This window comes from Nyctibius grandis, chromosome 5 (assembly GCF_013368605.1).
Source record: "Nyctibius grandis isolate bNycGra1 chromosome 5, bNycGra1.pri, whole genome shotgun sequence".
In the NCBI taxonomy this organism is placed as follows: domain Eukaryota; kingdom Metazoa; phylum Chordata; class Aves; order Nyctibiiformes; family Nyctibiidae; genus Nyctibius; species Nyctibius grandis.
This window is the reverse complement of record NC_090662.1, coordinates 64,439,112-64,465,715: the sequence shown is the minus strand read 5'-3', so window position 1 is coordinate 64,465,715 and position 26,604 is coordinate 64,439,112. Positions and strand designations below refer to the sequence as shown.

At 42.7% G+C, this 26,604-nt stretch overlaps 1 protein-coding gene across 1 annotated transcript in view; it reads right to left on the bottom strand.

Moving 5' to 3' along the window:
- Positions 1-1,186: 1,186 nt before the first annotated feature.
- The window catches only part of NUAK1 (NUAK family kinase 1), a 51,086-nt gene continuing 25,668 nt past the window's right edge, over positions 1,187-26,604 (bottom strand). The window contains exons 3-7 of the mRNA XM_068400981.1: positions 16,095-16,246; positions 14,731-14,796; positions 6,927-7,046; positions 6,500-6,632; positions 1,187-5,416 (exon numbers count right to left, since the gene is read on the bottom strand). Of these exons, the coding sequence (XP_068257082.1) occupies positions 4,263-5,416; positions 6,500-6,632; positions 6,927-7,046; positions 14,731-14,796; positions 16,095-16,246 (1,625 nt within the window). The 3' untranslated portion in view covers positions 1,187-4,262. The remainder of the gene's footprint in view (positions 5,417-6,499; positions 6,633-6,926; positions 7,047-14,730; positions 14,797-16,094; positions 16,247-26,604) is intronic.

The following is a 26,604-nucleotide window of genomic DNA, read 5'->3' as shown; positions in this document are numbered from 1 at the left end:
ATTTTCCACCACCCAGCACCCACACAGTTAGACCTTACTCACCTCAGGTACAAGAACACGTGTGCTGACTTTGAATTACCTTATAATTTCTGACTCAATTAGCATACAGCAGCTAATCATTCCCTTTGTAATGTATTAACGGCTGTTTGCCTTCCTGCATTGTTGGCTTTCTCCCTTTATTCCCACTGGTGGTTAAGCGGTGATGATGAATAAATCTAGCACCTACAGCCATGGCTTCTTGCTTTAAAAAGCTCAAGAGAGAGCAAATGAATTAGAAAAATGAAAGCCTTTTTTGCATGATATCCAAATCTTGGATCCTAATCCAAACCGCCTGTAATTTAAAAAGCAGAATATACACCACAGGTATCTTGGCTGTCTGCATCAAGGGTGAAGTTTAATGATGTCTTGCTCAGAGCCAATGTTAGGACATTGCCAACCATTTCCTTTATTTAACAAGTCCCCAGCACACAGAGAATACCTAACACCCAGTTTCCCTTATGATGCCTGCCCGTTTTCCGAGAAAAGCAATCTAAAGCCTTCTGGTTATCAAGAAGACTCCAAAAAAATGAAAACTGACTCCCTTTTCCCCTCTCACCGGCTGATTATGCTGGCTGCTCAAAGCCATCTGACTGAAATCATCCCACATTTGACTGCAGCAGATGCCCATCAGTCTTTTTTTGGCCAAATAACCCCTAAATTATACCAATGGGAACACTGACATTATTAATAAACTGTCCCTCTCCCTGCCAGAGAGGGGAAAGGACTATGACCATCTGTCTCTGGGCTACAAATGAGTTGTGCCGTGTCTGGTCAGCCAGCCTACTCTGTCTCACCTGCAGCACACCTAGTCTACAAACGTCATTCGTCTCCAGCAGAGAAACCCCAGCCAGCTATTCTTCTCCACCAAATACTTCTATAGCTGAAAGCTTCGGGTGTTATGCAGTGCCAAACGTTTCGTAGCACAGGAGTCTCTGTGGCCACCCACATTATATTCAAATGCACAAACGAGCCAAGAAGCTTTGCATAAACAACTTGGTACAATGTGCTGAGATGCTGCTGTATTTCTGCATGACAAGTTCATTACCGTTTGGCCTCAGCTTATGCTGATGTACAGTGCAAAAGAAAAGGGAGAGAGACTCTTCACAGTTACATTAATTTCATTTTATTTAATAAAAAACAGTATCGGATTAAAAATACAAACACTTTGGGTGATTATCCAGCGTTTTCCCCTGTGTGCCTTGTAGAGCTCAAACCAACCAAGGATTGGGAGAAAAAACAAAAAAAAAAACAAAAAATAACACCAAACAATTTTGGCCGGAGCTGTAAAATAATGTTGCACCAATTAAATTACACCAAATATATTATTATACCTTTGAAATGGCTTTCAGACCAATAAATAAAAAAAAAGACAAATTCAAATAAAAAAGTCAACTTTGTATAACAAAAAAATTAAATAAAAATCACAACACTAACAATAACAATGTGCAGTCAAGTTTTTTTTTTTCTTCTCTTCTAGGAATGATAACATGCCAGTAAACATGTAACATGCCAGTAACATGCCAGTAAATCCCTACATAACATTTCCAGTTTGGCAGCAAGCAGTCACTCACTCATTCACATTTGTACACAGGGAAGCAGGCCTGGGCAAAAGCCTCGGAAGATACGAACCTTTTGGGGTGCTCCTCACTACCCTGCCTCGGCTGGCTGAGTTCCCTTCTCTTCATCCTGAAACCTCCATAAATCCATTCGAGGTTTAGCACCAGATCTGCAGGGAAGGTGTCAATCAGCGTAACCCCACCAAAGCGATGCTCCATCATGTCAACGGGACAGCACTGATTTACACCAGCTGGGGATCTGGCTCTTATGCCCCAGGGCATGAGTTAAAAGCCGTGGCTGCAAAGCACATCCTTGTTTCAGAACAGCCATGGAGACTACGTCAAGTTATTTTAAAATGCACCACAGCAAACTTGTTAATTCAATACACTGCAAAATGGGGTGTTGATTTGGGATGGGCTAAAAGAGCATGCAGGGCCTCTGAGAAGATGGGACGTCTGAATATCATACAGAGAGGTACACATCTGTAGAGAAATGACCTGCAGTTGCCCTTCCTGAGCAAATGGACAGTAAGCCAAATTTCACTTGACCGCCTGAGAGCAAGTCTCTCACTGATTTCATGGTATCGATGCCATTTACTCCAGGGACAAATTTGGTCCAGTGTTTCACAATAAGTAAAGGTTCTCCATAGAGACAGATTAACTGATTTAGGAAATTCAAACTCATTCATCTTTACACTAGGCAGCCCTGTTGATTGTCAGAAGGAACCGGCAGACTTAAGTACCATGATACACTGAATAAGGAACCTGCAAGTGAAATAGCTCCCTGTCCCAGACGCCAGCGATTTATGAGTTTATCCCCCATTCCCAGGGAATCCCCAGAGGAACTCTATTCCGTTTCCACATGATTCAAGCATTGGAACAGGCTGCCCAGGGAAGTGGTTGAGTCACCACCCCTGGAGGTATTTAAGACGTATAGATGTGGTGCTTAGGGACATAGTTTAGTGATGGACTTGACCGTGCTGGGTTAACGGTTGGACTTGATGATCTTAAAGGTCCTTTCCAACCAAAACGATTCTATGATTCTATGATCTCTAGGATTTGGGACACAGTGGGACAAATTCTGCTTTCAGTTCCAGTTACAGGATAGGAGTGAGAATGGAGCTTGCCCCATGCTTCTCTGCTCTGGGTATGCATGTAGACATTAAGTTTTGCAGCTGTGGATCATTTGACATCATAGGCTTAAACCTGTCACTTATTCACACCAGTGCAGCTCCAAGAAAGCCAGGGGCTATGTGCTCACAGAAATGAGACTAAAATGGGCCTAAGATTCCAGTGTGCCCAGGCCTGTCAAACACACAGTGCCTTTCTGACATAGGCTTACATTCAGGTAATCCAGTAGACCCATGTGGTACCTTTATAGGAGTTGAAGCCTTCAGTCGGGATAGTTAGATATGTCTGAGAACACAAGCACATATCTTTCTCTTTTTTTTTTTTTCAAACTGGCATCATTGCACACGCAGTACCAGCTACACTGTATAGAGAGAGGCCCATACTTTTATGTTAACTCTGTTATCAAATCTACCACTATCATTTCATCGCTCAGTCTTTTCTGCTCCATTACTACCTACCTAGAAACATTTTCATTTGGAGAAAGGCATCTTCCCACTAACTTTCTGACCTCTATCCATTTCCTACATGCTACAACCTTTTCCTTACCTAACATTCTGGTCGCAAACTACCTGTCATCCTCAAATACTACAAGCTAACAGCAAGGTGGCACCATTTGCTGACAGCGACTGAACTCTAGATTGGAGGGTCAGTTAACCCTTGAGACCCTTTACTATATCCATCTTTGTCTGGGCATTCATCTGGCTGGCCATTTTGAAAGAGTCACAAATTGAACACATGGGTTGAAATGCCTTAAAAGGTCATTTAGCTGCTGATAACATCCATTCCTTCCAGTTCCCATTATCGTTTCTGTGACTTTGTTTTTGCTGGTAGGAGCAGTAGTTGGAATCAATTTTAGGGCCTCCTGCTCACTGAAGAGCAATGGCTGTGGGAGGGGCCAGATCTGAATGCCTGCTCCACTGCTTGTCCGCATACGCCTTGTGAGGTTATTCTGGGGTGATTCTCTCGAATTGTCTGTCCCAGAACATGTTCAGAACCTCTAGGGTCACCCTGGTGGAAGGCACCACGGTGACCACCTAACCTGGCCTCCTGCATAATGCAAGCCAAAGATTCCCAGTGTGCAATGCCTGTATCCAGATAAAGAACTTCAGGGGAAAATAAAAGTTGTCTTTCCAAAAGACATTCAAAATTGACTTGAAGAATTCAGCTCATCTCTTGATAAAGCTAATCTAATATGAATTACAAACCTCTCAAAACGTGTGTCCCTCACTTCCAGTTTTAATTCTGTCTAGCTTTGACTCTGAGCCATTAAATCTTGATGCTTTTGTCTGCTAGATCGTGATGTGCTTTCATCACGTATACAAAGACCAAAGCTTTTTCTCTGGTCAGGTAGGTAATATTTTGAGGACACAAAATTAGAGATGGCTTTGGGGCTACTTTACTAGGAGTTCAGCTAAGTAGGTATATTCAGGTCCTTTGAAGCAAAACCTACCATTGTCAGCAAATTAGTGACCTGGCTTACTCCATCATAAAGGTACACAGAAAAACTCCCTTCCCTCCCTTTCAATCTTCCCTCTGCTAGTTGAGCTTGTTGCAGATCTCCAGGGCTTTCTTGTAGACCTGAGTCACATCATCCATGTCTGTGAGAAGGGAAAAACTGCTGTCCGCCAGACGGTTGCGATAACGCTTTAGATACTGCGGCCGTGGGCGGTTCTGAAGTCCTTCGAAGTCTTGGATCTGGAGGAAATTTTCAGCAGAGACACAGCTCCGTATCCTCTGTCTGTTTGGCCTGTTCTCTTGCAAATCCAGCAAATCAAAGGAGTCACTGGACAAAATACTGTCATCACTAATCACACTGGAAGGGCGACTGTAACTTCGAGGTAATGCATCCCCAGGCAGGACCACTTCTTCCATGGCCTCCAGCGTTGGTGTGTCAGGGCTAATCAAAGCAGATTCAGTGCTGCTGGTAGAATACTTGCTGTTATGTTTCAAGATGCCCTTACGCCTGCAGGAATGGCTGTAAGACCCATTTCTGGATGGCTCTGTGACCCCTGGAGAAGTGTCACTGCTTACTGTCTCATCATTATTGTCCAAGAGTTCAGAAGATTCGCTTCGTTCTGGAGAGGAGTAATAGCCGGACTCCCTCTGCTGAGTCTTCTTTAAGATTCCTTTTTTTGGCATTAGTGAAGACTGCTTAGTGCCATATTTGCCCGCTACCTCCCCCTCCACAACACTTTTAATGGCTACGCCAGTCCTACACAACTCTTGCTCCAGCTTAAAAGCAGAGGGTAACACTGGGCTGACCACTCCTTCAATGAAACCTGCACTGTGAGATCGATGTTCACTGTTGCTCCTTTTCTTCAGGATGCCTTTCGGTCTCTTGGAGGTGGGTTTGGATGCATTTTCAGCTCCTCCCTCCTGGATGGACTGTGCAATGTCATTTTCCTTTTTTGATTTTTTCAGAGACCTTTGTCTCTCTAGTGTGACTTCAGGACCTTTGGGCTTAGAAAGGCACTTCATTTTGGTATCAGTCTCTGGTTGCAGGCCAGTAGATCGGTGATGCCAATCAATGAACCTTGCCAGCAACGGGGACTCGGAGTCCCTCATGGCATCACAGTCACAAACACTACTCTTGTAGCCCCAGTTAACCCACCAGTGGTTGGCAATGTCTTCAATGGTTGCTCGGCGTTCAGGGTTCACCATCAGCATCCATCTGATAAGACCACGAGCATCTGTGGACAAAGAATGCAATATAAAATATTTAGAATATGGGCATTCTTAGTTAGGTCAGTTTAAAACGGAAGTGTGAAGCCAATCAAATGAGCAAAAATAATGCTTCTTACAACAGAAGAAGTGAAAGGGGACAAGGCTTTGGCCATCAGTCAATGTTGGAAAATGCATTTGAGTACTACAACTTACCAGAAGAATATGATTCACCCTGGGAAATGTACACTGGGTTATCAAAGAAATTAATATTTGTACTGTAGTCAGTGAATAGTTCATATTACTGAAGGAAGTCACCAACCTATCAACTCTAATAATTACAAAACTTAGAGGAAAACAAAGGGGAGCTGGGATATTTTAAATGATCTACACATTACTGGTTTTGTGTTTACTTTTTCCATAAGGTGTGTAGTCTTCTGGATATTTTAAAGGTATATTTTCCTAAAGAGAGCAACAAGGCAGAAAACTGAAAGGGATGGCAAATAAGTAATACAAGATAAATGTTCATTTAAATATAATATATACATAGATGTTTAAGGCTGGAAGGAGTCATTATAATCAATGACCTGGATTTAGTTGATGCTTCTCTGTCAGACGACTGCTTAATGTGTTATCCTCTAAGCAGAAGTAAATGCAAACATAGTGGCATTAATTCAGATTTTGGCCCAGTTTCTTGGATAAGAGACTGCATTGCTCTAACCATTCATCTTCTCTCTGCTTGTGATATACCACAGCGTAGTTAGAGGAGTGATCTGTACCAGTACGTTGTATCGGTTTACAGCTTGTCTGAACAATTCCACTTGCAATAGCTAACAGACCTTCCACTGTCATAGATCTAGTTAAAAGAGCCCGTTACAGCTTCCCCAAGGCAATAAAATCTATCTGCTATAAAACTTTAATTTCAAAAGGGCTCTTGGTAAATACTGTACCCAGATGGGAACTGATAGCAGATGAAGTCAGTAAGGGAATGAGAGATTTTTTTTTCATTCGTCATTCTAATATGACACCAAAACACGTTGGAAGGGGCTGGGCAAACCCTCCATTCCAAAATCCCATCAGCTCAATACATTGCCCTCACTCCTTTTTCATACCTGAGGTCTGTGTTGGCTCACGATATTCTCCACTGCTGATCTGCCTGATGAGATTTTTGTGATCAAAGCCATCAAAGGGCATCGTTCCATAAACCAGAGTGTAAAGCAATACACCAAGGGCCCAGCTGTCAACCTGAAATACAAAGACAATGTATGTGAAGCCCAGGAAAGCTGATCCCCACCGTTCTCCCTGCCATTAGCACCACAAGAACAGCATCACCTCCTGCTGCGCCTACTGATTAGCAAACCGGTATCTAACATCTGACTAACCACAGGTAAAGCAAACGAAGGCAGCTTGAGAACTTTCAATATGGGAAAGACCCAAGCCAATGCACATGTGCAATAACACTAGCATTAAGACTAACCCTCAAGAACATTATCATCAAAGACATCCCCATACCACCACGGAAAAGCTGACCCTTCTTACCTCTGGGCCTCTGTAAGGTCGTCCATTAACTATTTCAGGGGAAGCATACAGTGGGCTTCCACAGAAGGTCTGCAGAAACTTGTCTTTGTGATAAAGGTTGGAGAGTCCAAAGTCAGCAATCTGCAAATAGAATTGCACAAGGCATCTGAAGTATTAACAATATCTTAATGTAACAGAAAATCCTTTATCAGGAAAGACTTAGCTGTATTTGACCCTGCTGTAGGGCAGGGATCTCGATGTGGATAATCTCTCAGGTTCCCTTGCCAACCCATTTTTCTACGATTTTTTGACTTTTCTCTCTAAGGACCCTCCAGAGAAGGAGAAGGGTCTCCAGGTAAAATCCTCCAGACTAGGAACAAGGATGCTTTCATTCCATTCACAGACAGGTCACTGACTGACTGCACAACCATCAGTCAGTAATTTTATCCTGGATGAATTTCTTATGCTTGCAAAGACAATCTCATACTAGGAGGCACTGGGCCTGCTGTCCACTGATTGTTCTTCACCTTGTATAATCATTAATACCAAGGGAAAGCAAGCAGAAAGTACTACCATTCTCATCTTGCACATGCAAGCCAAAAGTCAAGACCTCTAAATACAACAGAAGGAGTGAGGCAGGAGTGTCACAGGAAACAAAGCATAAGATTACAGAAGAAAGTGAGTTTTGAAATCATCTGAAACTTAGCTATGCTTGAAGGAGGAGGAAAGTGAGGCACTCGCTAAGTCTTCTAGATTCAGGGACTCCGGCTGAGGAATCTGAGTCGTTAAGCACAGGAGATGTCTACCATGAGATAATAAACACGTCTGGTTCCTAACTGGAAACAATGGGCCCAAATCCGGCTTGCCCAACACAAACAAAACTTCCCTTGAGACTGTTGGGAATTGCAGGATCAGGTCCAAATATTTTGTTTACTTCAATTCTCTGTTCTTGTTCTTACAAAACAAAGGCTGAGGATAGCAACACTAAACACTCCCACAACCTTTGCATTCCCTTTGTTTCTCTAGCACAAGGCAACACATCTCATTTTTTTATCTTGTTTAAAACCCAAATGCTTCTGTTTCCCACACATACTTCTATTACTGCCCACTATCGACATAAGGCGTACATAAAAGACATAAAGTACAGGCATAAAAAAGGTATTATAGCTATAAGAGACAGGAGTTTTCTCTTGAGTTTTCTTCATCTTATTCGTGTCTTTTCTACCAGAAAGAAATTAAATCACAGGAATTTTCAAGAGAAAATTAAAGAAAACACAAATTGAACAGAAAAGAAAAGGATTTATCATCAGCATCATTCACTCCTGGCTTTCTGAAATGTGTATCAGTGCTTCTAATACCTGTTTAATTGCAATGTCTAGTGACCTCTTGGGAGACATAAAGTCTTTGTCTCTACTATCTAAACTCCCACAGCTACACCTAAAAATGTCACAGTTGAGACCAAACTGAATAAAGTTGGTGAAGTATGGACAGAAGTTCCCAATGTTCTTTCTTTACCCCAAAATAGAAATATATATATACACACTTTATCTATAAATGGATATAGATATATAGATATATAGATAGACATAGATACAGCCATAGATATGTTTATGTTAACAATAGAAACTTATTTTTTAAAATATTTTCACAACATTTTTAAAGTCACAGAGCAAATATGATATTTCATGCTTCACCCTCTCCTATTTTGATGTTCTGCTTGTGCAGGTGTTCCACTGACAATCTGGACTCATAATATCCTGCTCAAAGAGCAGCTGATTCCTGTTCATTAATGTTAATTCATCTCACCATGTCCATTCATACTTTGAATTCACTCAGTCCCCCAAACAGCACATTATCAACCCATAGCAGAAAATTCAATCCTTAAAGAAATGTGGTTTGTAAAATCTTCATTGTATGGCTGGAATGTCATTGAAAACAGCTGGTGTACAAATGCAATCTGCAAACATATTCTCATGGCTCAGATTGCACCTAATTGCCCTAAATTCCACTTTCTTATCAAGTCACCCTGCCTGGCTTGCAGGAAGTTGGTTTTAAGCCTTATGAAGTGTGCCCTGTCAATCAGGGGAAGAATGGGATCATTTCAGTGTTAAAACTTCGTGCTGGTCATTGAGTTTTATTTTAGTTCAGGATGCAGCTAAGACAAGGACAACACTGCACAGTGTGATTCCTTAAGAAAATACATTCCCTTAACACCATGGAATGTATAAAATGCATGTAGATGTGCATGAACATATATATAGAGAGATACACATACCATTGTTCACACTAAGAAACTCTCAGACTTGGGCATTCATGTTTTCATTTTGACCATTCAGGAAAAGAGTATTTATGTTACAGTCCACTCCCATACTCACAGACTGATGTTTATCAGCTTTTCCCATTAAAACTGTCATGCACCCCAAAACAAGATTAATAGAAGCCAACATTACTTCATGTTCTTGGCACTTAAACGGAACTAAGGCATCAAGTCAAAAAAACTTCCCAAACTGGGAGGAGCAGGGAAGTGGACTTTTATTCTCTTCGCTTCAGGAGGTGTATGTTTCATATTTACTGTTAGCTATGATAAACCAGATGTAATTTATTGTTTAAGTGTGGAATATAAAAGTTCACAACCACGGAAATTGTCAGTTTTATCCCACTTAAAAATCTGTCTCTTTGTACTGTAGATAGAGAAATAATTAGGTCTCTTAAAGCAAGTGAAATGTGTGTGCTGTGGGTAAGACTTCCAGCAAGGTAAATCCCAATTACATATACTTACTCTGTATATATGAAACCCTCATGGGTTTTTAGTGGTTAGTCTGATTGGTGTCCCCTTACCAGCCCAAGAGAAAGTGCAGTTAGTGTATTATGTTACTATTACACTTGCATTTTTCTCTCCTTCTATCACTTTAGGGCTGATCATACAGTTTACGTCAACCTCTGCTAGACATCTCTGTTAGGTGCAATTCCCATCCCAGGAGCCACCACAGACCTACTGTGAACAAGGAGACCCCTCCATCGTGCCAGGCTGCATGACAGAGGTGTCCCTGGGGGCAGGCTGCGGCATGGGGCAGAGACATGGTATTTGGATAGACCAGCAAGAGGCACTAATTCCCTGGCTGCTGCACTGGGCAGCAGTTTCCCTCCACCTCCCTGTATGCAGTTTTGGGTATTTAGGTACTGGGGAGAGCTGCAGTGCTTGAAGACATGTGGTCCTCATCAGGCCAAACTGCAGGAGCAAATGGAGACAGCTACATCCTTGCCCCACCACTATTTCTTCTAGGAAATTCATACCTATAATGAATGAAAAACTAGCATCCTCAGTCCTTTTAAAACTAATGAAGAAAAGATGATATCACCAGAAGGCTTTTTTTGAAGACCACCAAAGGCAGATGCCTAAAGCCAGTGCGAATCTCTTCCCACAAAGGGCTTTCTAACTCACCAACTCAGGCCAGCTCTTTCGGTGCTTTGGGGCTGCCTTAGCCCTGCAGCCTGTCTGACCCTGCCCAGCTCCAGCTGTGTTAGGATTATGAACGATTATATCCTCTCCATGGGATGAAAATGCCAGCGAGAGGCTGCTCTTCCACTACACAGAAGGGGAGCAGCTGTACCCACCCCAGGGAAGCTGGGGCAAGCAGAGGGGGCAGCTCTGAGTCACACAGAGCTGGAGGGTGGAAGGCAGCAATTGTGGGCAGCTGAAAGAAGAACAGAGTAAATTTTAAGGTGTACTGTGCTGTTAGCAGCTGACACATGAATCTGAGTAAGCAGAGGCTTGTCCATGCTGCAGAAACCCTAATTTCATCACTGCGTCATTTCTTTAAAGAATATGGCACCATGAACAAGGTAAGAAAGCAAATAATATTTTTCTACCCTGGGAGGCTGCAGTGCTGTGGTAAGGTTTAGCTCTAAGATTGTACCTCACTGTTCACCTCCACAGCAAGGCTAGCTCCCAGGAGAAACATGCACACTCAGGGCTTCTGCTAGATAGTTGGGTGCCTATCTGGGGAGCAAGGCATGGTACCATTTGATTAATTGGCTGGATGAACTCCTTGTACTCCATAGATCTGCGTGCATGTTCAGTCTCACAAGTATTTAAAATTCATTTTATTCACTTGTGTTTGCTGCATTTTGAGGTTTTAACTATTAGTTTGCAGGAAATATTACCACATACACCAAGTCCCTGAAAAACATAATTATATACCACAGATCAGATCACTTTCTTCCCCTCTCACCCTCCACCTCTGGCCTATGGACCTGCAGAACTCTTCAAAACACATAATTTGTTGTCAGCTTTCAGACACTGGTGTTTCCTAGTTGCTGTACTCCAACATGACTCCATTTCCAGAGACTTTTTCTCACTATTGAACTCTTTAAAAAAAGCTGATTATGTCTCCATACACTGCTTCATGACCTTCATTTAATTTGGTAAAATTTAAGAATGGTTTCCAAGTTAGTGTAGTATCATGTAAAATGGCCTGGGGCCCTTTTAGGTCAGATAATAATTTCTAATGGATTACTTGTCCTCTTTATTTCCTGTTCTGAAAGTACTGCCGAAGTTGCTACCCATGCATCTATTTTTACAACATCTTAGTTTTTCTTCACATTACTATGACATGTTTGTGTATATTAATGTATACATCACTGGCTTCTTCAGAAATATGTATTTAATTGCACATTGCACCCAAGAGCAAAGAGATTCCTTTCATTTTCTCATTCTTAAAATCAAACTGCCAATTTTGTAAGTGCTTTGTAATCCACTGAATCACACAGAATCACAGAATCACAGAATGTTAGGGATTGGAAGGGACCTCGAAAGATCATCTAGTCCAATTCCCCTGCCGGGGCAGGATTGCCTAGACCATATCACACAGGAACGCGTCCAGGCGGGTTTTGAATGTCTCCAGAGAAGGAGACTCCACAACCTCTCTGGGCAGCCTGTTCCAGTGTTCAGTCACCCTCACTGTAAAGAAGTTTTTCCTCAAATTTAAGTGGAACCTCCTGTGCTCCAGGTTGCACCCATTGCCCCTTGTCCTGTCAAGGGATGTCACTGAGAAGAGCCTGGCTCCATCCTCTTGACACTTGCCCTTTACTTATTTATAAACATTAATGAGGTCACCCCTCAGTCTCCTCTTCTCTAAGCTAAAGAGACCCAGCTCCCTCAGCCTCTCCTCATAAGGGAGATGTTCCACTCCCTTAATCATCTTCGTGGCTCTGCGCTGGACTCTCTCTAGCAGTTCCCTGTCCTTCTTGAACTGAGGGGCCCAGAACTGGACACAATACTCCAGATGCGGCCTCACCAGGGCAGAGTAGAGGGGGAGGAGAACCTCTCTCGACCTGCTGACCACACCCCTTCTAATACACCCCAGGATGCCATTGGCCTTCTTGGCCACAAGGGCACACTGCTGGCTCATGGTCATCCTGTTGTCCACTAGGACCCCCAGGTCCCTTTCCCCTACGCTGGTCTCCAACCAGAATGAAATATAAATATTAGGAAAGTACAGATAAGACCATCACTCCATTTCTAGAAAATGCCTTCCACTGGATATTTGAAGCCATCAGTCAATACCAAACCCCAAATTGCATATATATTTTTTCTGCCTGACCAAACCATATATAAATACTCTCAGAATGGGGACCTGATAAATTTACTCCTAATAAATAATTTATAGCTCCATATGCGTTTCCTTGCCAACGGTTACTGTTTAGTGAAACAAAGAAAAATTGGGAAGTAAAATTCTGTGCAAGTAACATAGAAACCACAGTAACATATTCAAAGCTTCAGCATCAGGGAAATAGTGGCAGTATGCTTAACATCAAGTATTCAAAGCTGATCTTAGTCACGAGGTGTAAAAAGAAGAGAGCACGGAGAAAAAGGGAAACGTAATTGCTTGAAGTTATCCAAATTCAAACACTATTGATAGCAAGATGTATGAAATACCAACTGCTTCCCGAGTTCAGTCTATTTTTTAGCTTCATTAGACCATTTGCAGAAACAGTTACCAGGGGACAGCAAAGGAGCTTGCAGCCGCCTACCCACGCTGAGGCAGCCTTGTCCACTCAGAGGGGTGCCTTACGGTTTGCAGAGAAGTAACTGAGGAAAGGCTGGAAACACGCAAAACACCTACACGGCAGCTTAAACACAACGCCGTTCAGGAAAGGGAAGCCTTCAAGAAAAAGACGTCCAAATGATTGGAAGGGATGTGGGGAGTTGTGGCTACCTGAATTTCTTCCACAGGGGTGCCACTGGATATGGCAGCCGAAATGCACCTGTGGTTCTGAAGCCCCTGGGTCACCTCCATGGTCTGGATTTGAACACAAAGCTACCCGACCCTGCCCCATCCTCCCGCTTCTCTGCACAGGATGATTAGACCCCCATAAAAAAGAGATGGGAGGGAGCGGAGCCTTCTGACAAAGCTCAGCTCCCCAAAGGCTTGGGGAAGTGATTGGTTTTGCATATGAGGACCACAGTGTGGAGATCCAGGCCACCGCAGCTAGCAAATTCCCCAAATTCCTCTTTTCTCTCAAGAATTCTCTGATTAGCTGGGAAGATAGTTCGGCGTGTAATGCGGAAAGAAAGGTCATCCTGCCTGCGGAAGCCTGTTTCGTATACAATGTCCTAGAAAGGCTACTTTTTGTTTTCAGCGCTGCTGAGAACAGCTCAGGCTGCTGCAGCCAGTGTCCCTGTAGGAACAGGAGTGGGGAGGTTCGCTCTGACACTGGATGTTAACAGCAAAACGTCCAAGTATTGCATTGGCTGGGCCTTCTGTAAAAGGCTATTTTTAGAAACCACATATTTATGTGCCTTTAATCCACTAGTTGATCCAAGTTAGCTTCTGTCATCAGCGTTATGCAGATAGCAGCTACCATCTGTTACTTTCCATTTCCATTGCACATCAGCTTAAAATGAAGACAGTCTCTCCAGCATGAAGCACAGAAGGCAGTACGTGCAGCCCCGTGGCTTTCAGTTGAGACAAAATGAAGATCCAGGCTATTTAGATATTTGGCTATGCAGGGAGCTCCCTGATTACTTCGTTAATTAAGCAAGTATGCCCAAGCATCAGCAGAAACTCTTCGTCATCCCTCCCTCTGTTTGTCTGCCCGCAGATGAGCGCACCCAGCCCCTCACATCCAGCTACCCAGGGAGGAATAAAGTTGAAAGTGGAACAGGTTCAGCCACCTGGAAACTACACTTATCTCTGCATTATTTATCTTTGTGCTACAGCTATTAGGAAAAAAAGAAGAAGAAGGGAAAAAAGGTCATTCCCATGCTTGCACTGGGGAGAAATGACATGGAAATGACATCACTGACATCACTATCCAAAGTATACGTTTGTGTCTGGAGTTCCAAGGCCATTTCCTAATGAAGCACATGTGCTTTACTAGGTTTATTTTGAAACTCCATTTGCTTATTTTCCAGCCATGATCAAAAGGACATTCAGAGTGTTCTGTAGGAGCCACTTGAACCCTGTAGACCAGGAGAGTTTTTTCCTAGCCCCAGCAGCAGCCAACAATAATATAATTCGCACAATAAACCCAACTGCATGAAATGCTCTGCTGTTTCCTACCAGTAAATAGATACTGCTTTGGGCATCGTGGCCCTTCGATATCAGGACAGGGCCTTCTCCCCCAAATCATGCAAAGCTTCATTTAGCGTGTATGACTGGTCACCAGTGGTGCTCTTTCACTAACCTCCAAACTCCTGAGCCTCTTGCCAGATGTTGTTGCTTAGTAGCTGTTGCCATAACACTGGCTCTTCTAATACCTTGGATAAAAATGTTACAAAACATGCAAATCCATTCTGAGAAGCTGAGAAAAAGAATCCTACCTTAATATTAAAATTGTCATCAAGAAGGATGTTTTCTAATTTTAGGTCCCTGTGGACCACACCATTCTGAAACAAAGAAGAAAAAAACAAGGAGGAGAACATGAGAAAATATTGGGAAAATTAAAGGTGAGCTGGCAGGGTGGTCTTTGCATCTACATTTCAGGGCTGATTTCACTGTCATAACACTCACGGCCCAGTGACTAGTGACAGGCGACGTATTAGTCACTTGGTGTGTGGTTACGGGAAGAATGACTGGAATCTGTCCTCCCACAAAGCCTCTGAAACAGCAGGGGGTGTGGGGGGTGTCTTTTCGGAACTTAATTCCAGCCTGGATCCTGCCCCCACTGCGTGAAAGCAATATATTCTTCCCAGGCACCAGAAAACAATATCTGTAAATGATGTTAGTCCTTACAAAAGCCCTCGTTCCTCCAATGTGCAGCCACGTGGATCGGAGGAGTTATAATCCTAAAGGACTGTAAATGTTAGGGATGGAAGCGAACAAGCTGGGTTTAGGTCAGAGCCTTCTTTAAAGAAATTTGGGAAAAATTAACTGCACAGGGAAGGGTGCTGCAGCTTTTCAGTGCTGCACAGTGAGGACTTTGAAAACTGCCCTTGTTTATCAGAATTCAAGTGGAGATTAAAGTGTTTAAGAATTCAAATAAAAACTATGCTATCTGCTCATTGCCTTTAGCCTCATGCAAGTTTTGGCTTTATGCAGTTTGTTCATAAGCAGGGATAAAAGGTCCATGACGACAGCCAGTCAGCTACTTTGGGTTTAATTGCTTAAATTGTCATTCTGGTGGGTACAATGATGGATAAAGTCATTAGCAAATGGTATCTTTCTAGTGCTCCTGCTACACCTGGAAAAGTTACTTTTGCCTATCCAGAATGAGAACATGCTAAAGCTCATACACGAACACTCATACCTTTCTCTTGGCTTTTTTCTTTCATAGATTTTATCTCCTATTCTAAAGTTGTTCACTTGCATATTCAAATTGCAAACTATGATTTGTTTGAATGTATTAATACTAATGTTGTAGAAGTTCTGTGGGATGCCTTTTCTAGTTTATGTTGTTAATTATTGTTTTTTAATGTCAGGAGAATTATTTCCAAGGCAAAAATGCCAGTAGGGCTAATGTAAGGGAGTGGCTGGTATCTGCCATAACACAGGAAAACATCCTTAGTTGTTAAAAACAGGCAGTGAACTACTGTAGCATTTTTAATGAAGAATCTCCTGTTGTACTGATATAATCACATGCTGTGATACTTAATAATGAATGCTGTTGACTCAGACATGCTTTGAAATATATAACTTAGTACTCAGCCTTCAAATAGCATTTTTTAATATCAAATCCTTTGCTCACCTTGTGGCAGTAATGTACAGCAGAGACTATTTGTCGAAAGAAGTGTCTTGTCTCTCTTTCGCTCAAACGCCGCCTCTCACTGATGTAATCATACAACTCTCCTTTACTTGCATACTCCATGATGATCACAATCTTATCTTTATTTTCAAACACTGCACAGGATAAAAGAAGAAAAACACTACAGTTGATTCAATACGTTTGAAAACTGACACTTTAAAGGGTGAAGGAGACGTAGGGTGACTGAACAGATGCTATGTCATCACTGCAGCCTGGAGAGATGTACTACACACCCCACTGCAAAAAGCAAGCTCCAAAGCTAATTTTTTCTGGAGGAAGATTACATTTCAGACCAAGAGAAGGAAGTTGAGGCTATCTTCACTTTCATATGGCTACATGAAAGAAGGTGTTTGCCTCTATAATATGGGGTCACGGGGTGGCAAAGTCAACTTGAACTTAATGAGGTGAGGTAGACACTTGTGCCAGCGATATCTGAATACTAACCCCTGCTCCAACAGGGACTGCTTCTCACCAGCAGTCCTCTTGAGGCCAGAGGACAGAAAGAAACAGGAGCTATCACATCATTTGGAAAGGGTTAACAGAAGGCATAGTAAACTCTGTCTTCAACAACTAGTTCATACAGGATTGCCATTTGGCTTATAATGACTGTTGGTTGGCTTTCACCTACCATCAAAATCCAACAAGTGCATTGATGCATGTGTCCTCTTCCAGCCCAACTCTGTGCAACAGCATGGTGGGTATGGACAACTGAGCTATCACCAGCTGCAATGTCTCTGAAGCTGTACAGCTCTTGTCAGTATGGCTCTGCACCCCATCTCATGTACCCAATTCATCCTCAAGCTTACTTATCTCCTGCCTCCATGACATGTCCCATTGCATATTGTAGATACATCCTTTGCCACTTGAGCAGAGCCGGCAGCAAGGCGTGACTCCCACGTAAGCAGTGCAAGGAACATTCATCTAATACATGTCACAACTTGACTGTTCTTTGGGGCTCAGGGTACTCTGTGCCACATGCTGTCAAGGACTTCACTGGGAGCTGCAGATAACAAAACACTTAATCTAGTAAAGCAGGCTGTGAGTAGTCTCAAACTGCCACAATGCCCTGGCTGCTGAGTAGTTTTAACCTTCTGATACCAAAAACCCACTGCAACCCACTGGAAACTTCCTGCACCTGCCATAAATAACCACTGCTCATATTAAAACATAGTGATTTTCCTTTTCTTTTTATCTGTGGCAGCAGCCTGCTGAGGCTAGGTCATGCTGGCAGCAAAGCATCTGCAAATTAACGAGGTTACAGGGGTTATGACAAACGGATGCTAGTTTTGACCAGCCCTACTGGAATGATGCCTTCCTATATCTCTTTAGCAAAGCTCAGCCAGTAGCCCTTAGTGGTTTTTTTTTTAAAAAAAACCTTCAGCTTTTGCAGTGAAATGCGAAGCTGCCTCTCTCAACACACAAATATTTGCTGCTCTTAGGCTTTGTCTCATGTCCTCTCACACCTTGTCACTCAATTCTACAAGCCAAAGCCTCTGCAGTTCCCTCTAACACCCCTGAACCCCAGCCAAACAGCTCTGATAAAAGGGAGAGCAAACAGCCAGATAAAATTGGCCGCTTCCTTGTCTGCTGGCCTCACTGTACCCTGAAGCAGAGGCTCCTGCCAGTGATTACATCCTATGTGCATCCTCATTAGCAATAAACTTCGGAAACTGGAAGAGCCATCTCTGGATGGATTATACTTACAGTATCCTCTCCAAGAACGACAGACTGATATTGTCTGGGAAAAACTGAACATGTCCTGGGTCATATAGGGAAGTGCTGTGATGTGTTACCAATAAAGCAGTAATGCACACATTTGTTTCCCTAAGCTTGGAAAGGCTTGTTAGATACAGGGATGTTTAGGAAGGCAAAAAGAAATAGTTTCAGTAAGCTGAGACAAATTACTAAAAATGCTATTATTTAAGAGACTTGATGTAAAACAAAACAAAATAAAAAAACCCACCAATTCCCCACCCCCCCAAAAAACCCAGCTGATTCAATGAGTTAGGGGTTATTATATCATGCATATACAGGTGAAGTCACACACTGATCTCAGGGGACTCTCATGGGAGCGCATACTCCAAGCAGCACCATCCGAGGACCACTCTGAGCTCAGAGGACTGTTTGCCTCACCAGAGGGGCACAGATGGGGGTGAAGGGGCCCTCGGCTCTTCCTGCCCCACTCCCCTGACCGCTGATGCCCTACCAGGTGTTCAGTGCTGATGATGACAATAACAGCAATAACAGCCCTGCTATGATGGAGCACTCTTCCAGCCTGTGTTTTTATTACAGGTTTGCCTTCATCACTCAGTCATGAGAGCTTTCTCAAATCATCCTTGATGTTCTGAAGTTTTAAATTCCACAATCTAATTTTTCTGGACTAAAATTTGCCATATTAATAGAAGTCTAGGACTAGGGAGTCGGTCTAGGGAGGTGATCGTCCCTCTATACTTGGCACTGGTGAGGCCGTACCTTGAATACTGTGTCCAGTTCTGGGCCCCGCACTTCAAGAAAGATGTTGAGGTGTTGGAGCGAGTCCAGAGGAGGGCTACGAAGGTTGTTTAGCCTGGAGAAGAGGAGGCTCAGAGGTGACCTTATTGCAGTCTACAACTACTTCAAGAGAGGTTGTAGCGGAGTGGGAGTCGGCCTCTTCTCCCAGGCAACTAGCTAGGACAACTAGATAGGACAAGAGGACATAGCCTCAAGCTTCACCAGGGGAGGTTCAGGTTGGACATTAGGAAGAATTTCTTCTCAGAAAGGGCCATTAGACATTGGAATGGGCTGCCCAGGGAGGTGGTGGAGTCACCATCTTGGATGTGTTTAAGAAAAGACTGGACATGGCACTTAGTGCCATGGTCTAGTTGACATGGTGGCGTCAGGGCAATGGTTGGACTCGATGATCCCAGAGGTCTCTTCCAACCTGACTGATTCTGTGATTCTGTGATTCTGTGAAGTCCTGATCCAGACATATTTCCTTGCATTTTTACAGAAATGAAGTGGAAAGCACTTGGTCTGGAGGAATGTGCATTTAAAGGTACTTTCCATTTCAGATTTTCTCTTATGCCCTCTAGGAAACTGAGATTAATACCTTAAAATTGAATTTAGGAAAGAATAAATCACTGCTCCAAATTTTGAATTTTTGTCACAAAACCACACTAGAATCAATGAGAACAGAAGCATCCCAGTAACTCATATTTGGGTTTCAATTTACCAGCACACTCAGGACAAACTGGCACATTCTTTTTCTTCACGAGGGAGCACTGTGAGAAGGATACTACCCTTGGACCTAATTAGGTGACATTACAGAGGCCTCCTCAGCATCATCACAGCTGAATGATTACAGAATAAACAGCAATTTATCTCTTCACCAAGGAGCAGAGGTGAATGGAGAATCTTTTTTTTCCAGGGAGGTGGGAGGTACTTTTTTAAAACTGCATCATTTCAGTTCAGAGCACCTCCATCGTATCAGCTGAATTTCATGAGACGGAGCGCAGCTACCTTCCTGTGGAGAGGGAACTGAACAGCGGACAAAAACGTCTTAAATGAGAGCTGCCACTGAAGGAGGAGGGAATGGAAAGGCAGTAGGAGTTATGTCTATATATACACACAATCTTAAAGAGGAATTCAGCGGTCAAAACTATCAGGCATGTGACAAGGTGGTATTCTGGCAAGTTTCATTGGCAAACCATGGTCTGAAATTTGGACACCATGAATTTTCACAGTAGTAGTTAGGATGCCAGGCAGGCTTCATACAGACACTTCTGAATTTCCCTTCTGAGCACAGTATGTAGTTTTATAAACATATGCTCCAAGAAAGCATTGTGGCCAACGGCTGGGGGAAGGGAGGAGGGCATTAATTAAAGGCTGGATTGACTTACTGCAAATAATAATGAGGTAATAAATATACTGCCCTGTTAACACCTGGGCTGTAACCTGTAGGCTGATGACGGACGGATTGCCTCCATATAGCTTCTGGGACTGCTTGGTTCACTCTTTGTTTTTGTTGTGGATGATTTATTACCTGCCATCCTACTGCATATTCATTCCAAAACTCACCCCCGCCTAGAAGTGTGCCTGAACCCTGGCTGCAGCTACTGCCGATGGAGCAGCACAGCTTCGGCAGGATGCTGCGCCCCAGGAACATCCCACAAATTGCTACTGATGGGATGGCCGTATCGTAAAAGCCTGTTCCTCAACCCTGACCAAGGTCAAGGGAAGGAGGGAGGTTATGTGTAGGAAAGGTGGGGCTGCTCTTGCTTCTTTCAAACCATCAATACTCAGCAAACAGCTGGCCAAGTAAGATAAGTGGAGAACTGTCAGTATCGACACCCAGTCGTGGTAGCAAGAGAGATGGTCTGTCAATCACAAATCAAGAGATGGGGGTTTGCTTAGATACGAGGCATGAGCTCCACGTATTAGAGGAGACAGCAGCAGGAGAAATGCTTGTTACAAGCTGTGTGTCATTTATTTCTGAGCCACTGTGTTTATTTCCACCACTCTGCAAGCTGAGTTACGCTGAGAGCTGAAGCAAGACCTCAGTGAGGTGGGAGGGCTGCTGCACTACTTCAGCCATAGTGGTCAAGTGCTGCAGGGTAGTGGTTGCAAAACAATAGTATACCTTTACAGACAGAGCCTGCAGGATGAAGGACTGACTTCTGAGATGGCTATATTTCCACCTGGCCACAGTGGAGGAGGGAGGGACAGCACCATGAGGGCACATCAGGAACCAGAGAGCAGGAACCTCATACCACAAGGTGCGAGGAACAACACGATTGTATACCCAGGAGAAGAGCAAGAGTACTGTGTTAATGTACTAAGACATGGGTTGCAGCAACATGGAGAAACAGTATTTTCCAGTGGGCTGCAAGCTTGCTTCAGCTTGGCTTGTTCACCCCAAGAGCCTTAGCAGAGGCTAAGAGCAGCCCTCTACCCAAGCAGCAAAGGGTGCTTAAGATGCAGTGGTCAAAGAAAGACTTCTTACAGCTTTTCTTTAAACTCCCCCCTTAACTCTAACATGTTTGTTTGTTTATTTAAAAAAAAAATACAGAAAGAAAGTTCTATACTTCTAGGCTGATAATTGAAACCAAATCTGCTGGCTTCAGAGCTCATTGAAGAATATAAATGTGGAACTGGGAAAGAACTTCACTTCTCACTACCAAAGACATATCTGAGACAAAGTACATTTTGTAACATCAACAATCTGTCTCTTTCACAGGCTGTTCTACTATAGCAATAACTCTTGGATATTATCTCTCCACTTATTTATATTTAGAGGCCGTGAAATGATGAACTCAGCTTCTATCTACAGCCTTCCATTTTCCAAATAGCACCGGTTGCGTAGGGGCCCCTTGCTGACCAGCACTCTTCTTTTCAACCCTACTGCTCAGTTCTTTCCTTTAGCCACACCGAAGTCACCTCCACTGAAACTCCACAGGACAAGTCTGACACTTGATGAACATATTCACTATTTCTCTTAAATGCTAAGATGGACTTCACCCTACACGTGTTGAAAGCCCACACGGGCACAGTTTTGCAAACATCAGTCAGAAAGATTTAATAGTACATTGTACACCTCTCTATTAGGACAGTTCGCTTTGGACTTATTTACTACCAAATTCAAAAAGCAAAACAAAGCAGAAGGCTTTTTTGCCCTTACTCCAAGCTTTCAGGATCCTAAAGTTAGAGTGAGTGCCGAGGGGGATTAATTTTTTTTTTCTCCCCTTAATGGACTACCTCCTCGTCGGCTGATTCCATTTGGTTTACATGTAACCCTGGGGTAAGGATTTTAGTTTGTTAGTTTAAGAGGGGCGGCCAATCTCTTCGCACTGGAACCATTTGAATTCTCCTCATGCCTTTGCTCTCTATCAGAGCAATCTCCTAAATTAGTTCCAGTATGTTGACATTCCTTCCATCTGGTGTCTTTCCATTCAGCGGTATTTTTATTACTCTCCTAACAGCCGCAGACACAAGTACCTTTCCACTGCTACAAAATGCTCTTTTATTAAAGGTCAGCCAAATCAAAAGAACAAGCAAGTTTGTTTTTAGTTTTGGAGATGCAGACTAGAATAACCTTTTCATTCAGAAAAGTCATGTGTGACCCAATTACCTCACTTGTGTAATAACGCACAAATTATTCTTCAAAAAGACATGTGAGCACTGAAAAGTGTTTTTTACCTTAGAAATTCAGCCTGATGCATCTTCTGTGTTCTTGACTGTTTTGAAAGCTTTACAGCTCCTTGATGTATTTTTTATTTGGGGTTTTTAATTATCGTTATCATTATTATTATTATTATTATTATTTATTGTTTATGACTCTTTTTTTAATAGAGCATACAGCAGACAGGAAAATATTCAAGGTCTAATGTAGAAAACCACTTGTATGCATATGCATACATTTATGCATATGCTTAATTATAATTGAAGACAGTGAGATATAAAGTATGTGTTTCAAAACTAAGCTTGTGTTAAATTGTCTTCCTGAATTATGGCCTTATTCAGCCGAATTGCATCTCTTCTCAAATTAAAGGAATGTAGTTAAGATTCTGCAATAATCATTTTAAATCAGACAGCATGCTAGAATTTACTCCCAAGTGAGGAGATTAAATCAAAATGAGAACCGTTATCCTTGCCAAGGTTGTTTCTCAGAGAATGAGACTAAGAATATGCAGATTTTGATGGTCTACTCTTTAAATGGGGAGGAAAAATAAGAGTTACTAATTTGGCCACAATAACATGTTACACTAATTGTCTTTTGTTTCACCAAAGAATAAAAGAGCTAATTCCCTTTTTTTTTTCAATTATGATTACAAACTGCTGAGGAACTTCAGACAAGCAAACATTTACATTGCAGTGGGAGGACTGTGTAAATGGAAAGACAGAAATAAATTTCATCATTGCTTGTAATCATTTTGTCTTCTGAATTGGACATGCCAGTGATCTCAAACATTTGAGTTCATGTCATGTCCAATGAAGTGTTGTTTAGGTCATCGCCTTGAATAACAGGAAATTCATAAAGGTGGGGTATGGTAACTAAAGAGTTAAGTTTGTTTATACTTGTTTCATTACTATTGCCAGACTCTCGAAATATTACTTTATGCTCTTGGACGTTATCAACTGAAAACAATGGGAATAAAGCACTTGAAGGTCAAAAGCCTACATAATTAGAGGAAATCAATTAGAAATGTGGTTAAATAGTGTCACTGTTGAAGTACTTTCTCTTGGCCAAATTAAAAAAAAAAAGAATCATTCCAGCTTTCCAACTTTCATCATTCTTGTTTAAAGCCCAGTCGTCCACGTGATGTTTTAAGGGACTTTTGACTTTTTCAGGTGTGTTGCACACAGAAGGGATGAAGTCATTAGGCACCAAAGTTTGTTTTGATCACGTCTGAAAACCAGGAGATAGCAGAGGCTGGGACAGAGGCTGGGATTGCCTCCCCAGCACTGTCAGCCTGAGACACATAACTCTGTTCTGCCCACGCACAAACCCACAGATTGTGTGAGCTGCCACCTCAGTCCCCAGTTGCCTGCCCCATCCAGGGGTGCATGCCGCAGCCAATGGCAGAGGGCACTTGCCTGAGCTGGCGCTGCTGAGGGGACACAGTTTGTCAGCAATGGCTCATGTCCACGTGCCTTGCCGGATGCCACCCAGACAGATTTTTGGCAAGGCAGTTGCTTTCGCTGATGACATGGTGACTTGACTGACACAACTCAAGGAGCCCTGCACTAGAGACAGGCCTATGTGTGTCTGAAACATCAGGTGTGCATTTGCTTTTTGTTGCACGAAGTCTGGCACAAAGTGTGAGACTGAACATGTATTTGGCAAGTAAGATGAGTATCATGAAATACTGAGCCACCACTGTTATGCACTGTCAGATCTTCTTCCGTTGCCTTCGGGATTTGAAAGTACAGAAGAGATGAACTAGTTTTCTGATTAACCAAAGCACGCAACCTAGCTCAAGTCATCGTGGACTGGTAGATACATGATGGAGAATCTCTGCCCTTTTTCTTAAGAGGACCAATAATACAATATTTAAAAAAGTAAGAAGTCTCTCTTACATGGGAAATCTGGTTTTTGTGTCTTCTTGCTGTGAAGGGTCCAGCACTGTTCTAAGCATCCTGGCCACAATCCAGTAAAGCACTTCAGCATGTGCTTTCCTTCACTTATTCACATTAATGCCATCGTGTTCCATGGGCACCGAATTGTGATCCTAATGTTTATTCATTCTTCAGGGAATATCTTTGTTAAATTATTTCTACTAACATGTTAACTAATAATCTGTTCATTTTTAAGTGCATTTTGCAAATGGGCGGACTTTTCTGTACGGTTATGCTGACCAAGGATAGCTCTTCCAGCACAGAAACACGTAGGCAGTGTATTTCACACTACAAAGACTCAAGAGCTCACTCCTGAATGTACCAAGAGTAACTTCACACTCATGATTGGCCCAACACATGTTTAAATGTTTGCAGAATCAGGCCTGATGCTCTTTCCCTGGTTTAACTTTTATAAAGTATTGCCAAATGAGATAGATTTTGCACTCAGGCTACCCCTGGAAAAATATGTTAGCTCTCAAAGGCTTTATTATCAAATCCTGGAGTTTTCAAGGCAAAAAAGAAATAGGGCAGAGGAAGGGCGGGGGGCAGGGGTGAGAGAGACAGATGAATGGACAGAGGCATTATTCTATAAATTAAAATGTATGTGCTGAAATCAGAACACTGCTAGCAAAGCCAGTTTCATTTATCCAGTCCCTTTCAAGGAGTTTAAAGTCACTTGAAAAAGCACTTCCCTCACAGCCATGCTCGACAGATTGCCAATTACAGCCCTGCTGAGAGGATGGAATTTCTCTGGAGTCACAACTGTATGTCTGCCCTCCCAGTAACAGGCAAGGTACGTTCCTTTTGATTAGGTTACAAAAAAAATCTCTAAACTGGAAAGCTTTGTTTCCAGACATCTGAATTTGCTCAGTATCAAAAAAAAAAAAAAAGATAAGCTTGTGTTTACATCAAGTTGACAAATTCAAAGGTTAATTGCTTTTAAGCAGGCAGGTCAAAAGGATACCTAAACAAGGATCCTACTTAAGGAAAACACATGTTTGTAAATGCAATACAAAGAGCTTTCAAAGATATTACAGGGAGATACAGCATTGTCCATGCTAGGTAGATCTGTGCAACCTGGCACCTACAGGAAGTGCTGTCAGACGTGCAGTGCCAGTCTGAAAACCTACAGTAAAAATCAGTAAAAGGAGAAAAATATTTCTGTGGGGTGGCTTCAGTTTAAAAGTTAAGCATCTGACGTAAGTTAGTCAGCTAGACTCCATCTATAGCCAACAGGAGCCTCCAGTATCTCATTTATCCCACCTATCTGAAAAAAATTATCTCCCAGGAGGGAGCAAACCACCTTGTGTAGATGCTGATCTCTCTTGACTAGAGAGGGAAACTAGACCTCTAGTGTACACCAACTGCCTAAATGTTGGGTGGCTTAATTTGGTGAGATTAAGCCCATCCCTGAGGACTGAATAACTTCAACATTTTGTGTCAGAGGATAGCAATATTATCACTCTGTATGAATCACTCAAGACGAATAGCCATGTGTTTAAAATCCGACTTCAAGAGGATGCAAATACTTCAGTCCTAGATGTAGTCCCTTAACTTCACTACAAGTACTCTTCAGCTTAAAATGAAGCACATGCTTAAGGATGCCTGAGCTCACATCTTTATCTCTGGGCAGTACGTAACTGCTCTTCTGGATTCAGCTGTGCAACCACATGTCTTCCCAGTGCTACAACATCTAAGTTATAGCATTGGCTGCTAAAGGCCAAGTACCGACTCTAACTGCTTGGAAAGCCTGGATGAGCTGTATAGCTGCTATAGCTCTGCTCTGCGTAACTCCTTCCAAAGGACTACAGCCCAACCAAGATGCTGACTTCCACTGCCCATCCCTTCAGGCCAGGAATTAAACATAAGAAGCCATGAAAGGCTGCTCTGCTTTCTAGAAAACGAAAAGGAAACAAACCAATAACAGAATGGAAAACTTCCCAGAAACGAGAGAAAAAACTGCCTTCGTGTTTGCCACCGCAAAGCGCTGCTGCTGGCTGACGGACCACAAGAGGACCGCCACATCACCTGCCGCAGGCGCTCGCCCTCCTGCAGACAGGATGAACCCTCCATCGCGGAGCTTGACTGGCTCTGCTGCAGAAGCACTCCTCCTCACTCTGTGGGGCCAGAGGGGAAAGTTTTGCTCCCATGGGACTTTATTGTCTGCTTTTTAAAAGTTCTGTAATCTTTTTAACTTTTACAAATGCTTTAACTCAGTAAAAACTATTTAAAGTAAGGATGGAGAAGGGCAATTGGTCAAAGGACCGCAGCGTGTTTAATCTTTTTTCTGAGTTCCTATGCACATTTGAAATAACTTTTGTTCCATTTGCAACCCACATGCTGACACAGCATCCCTCCC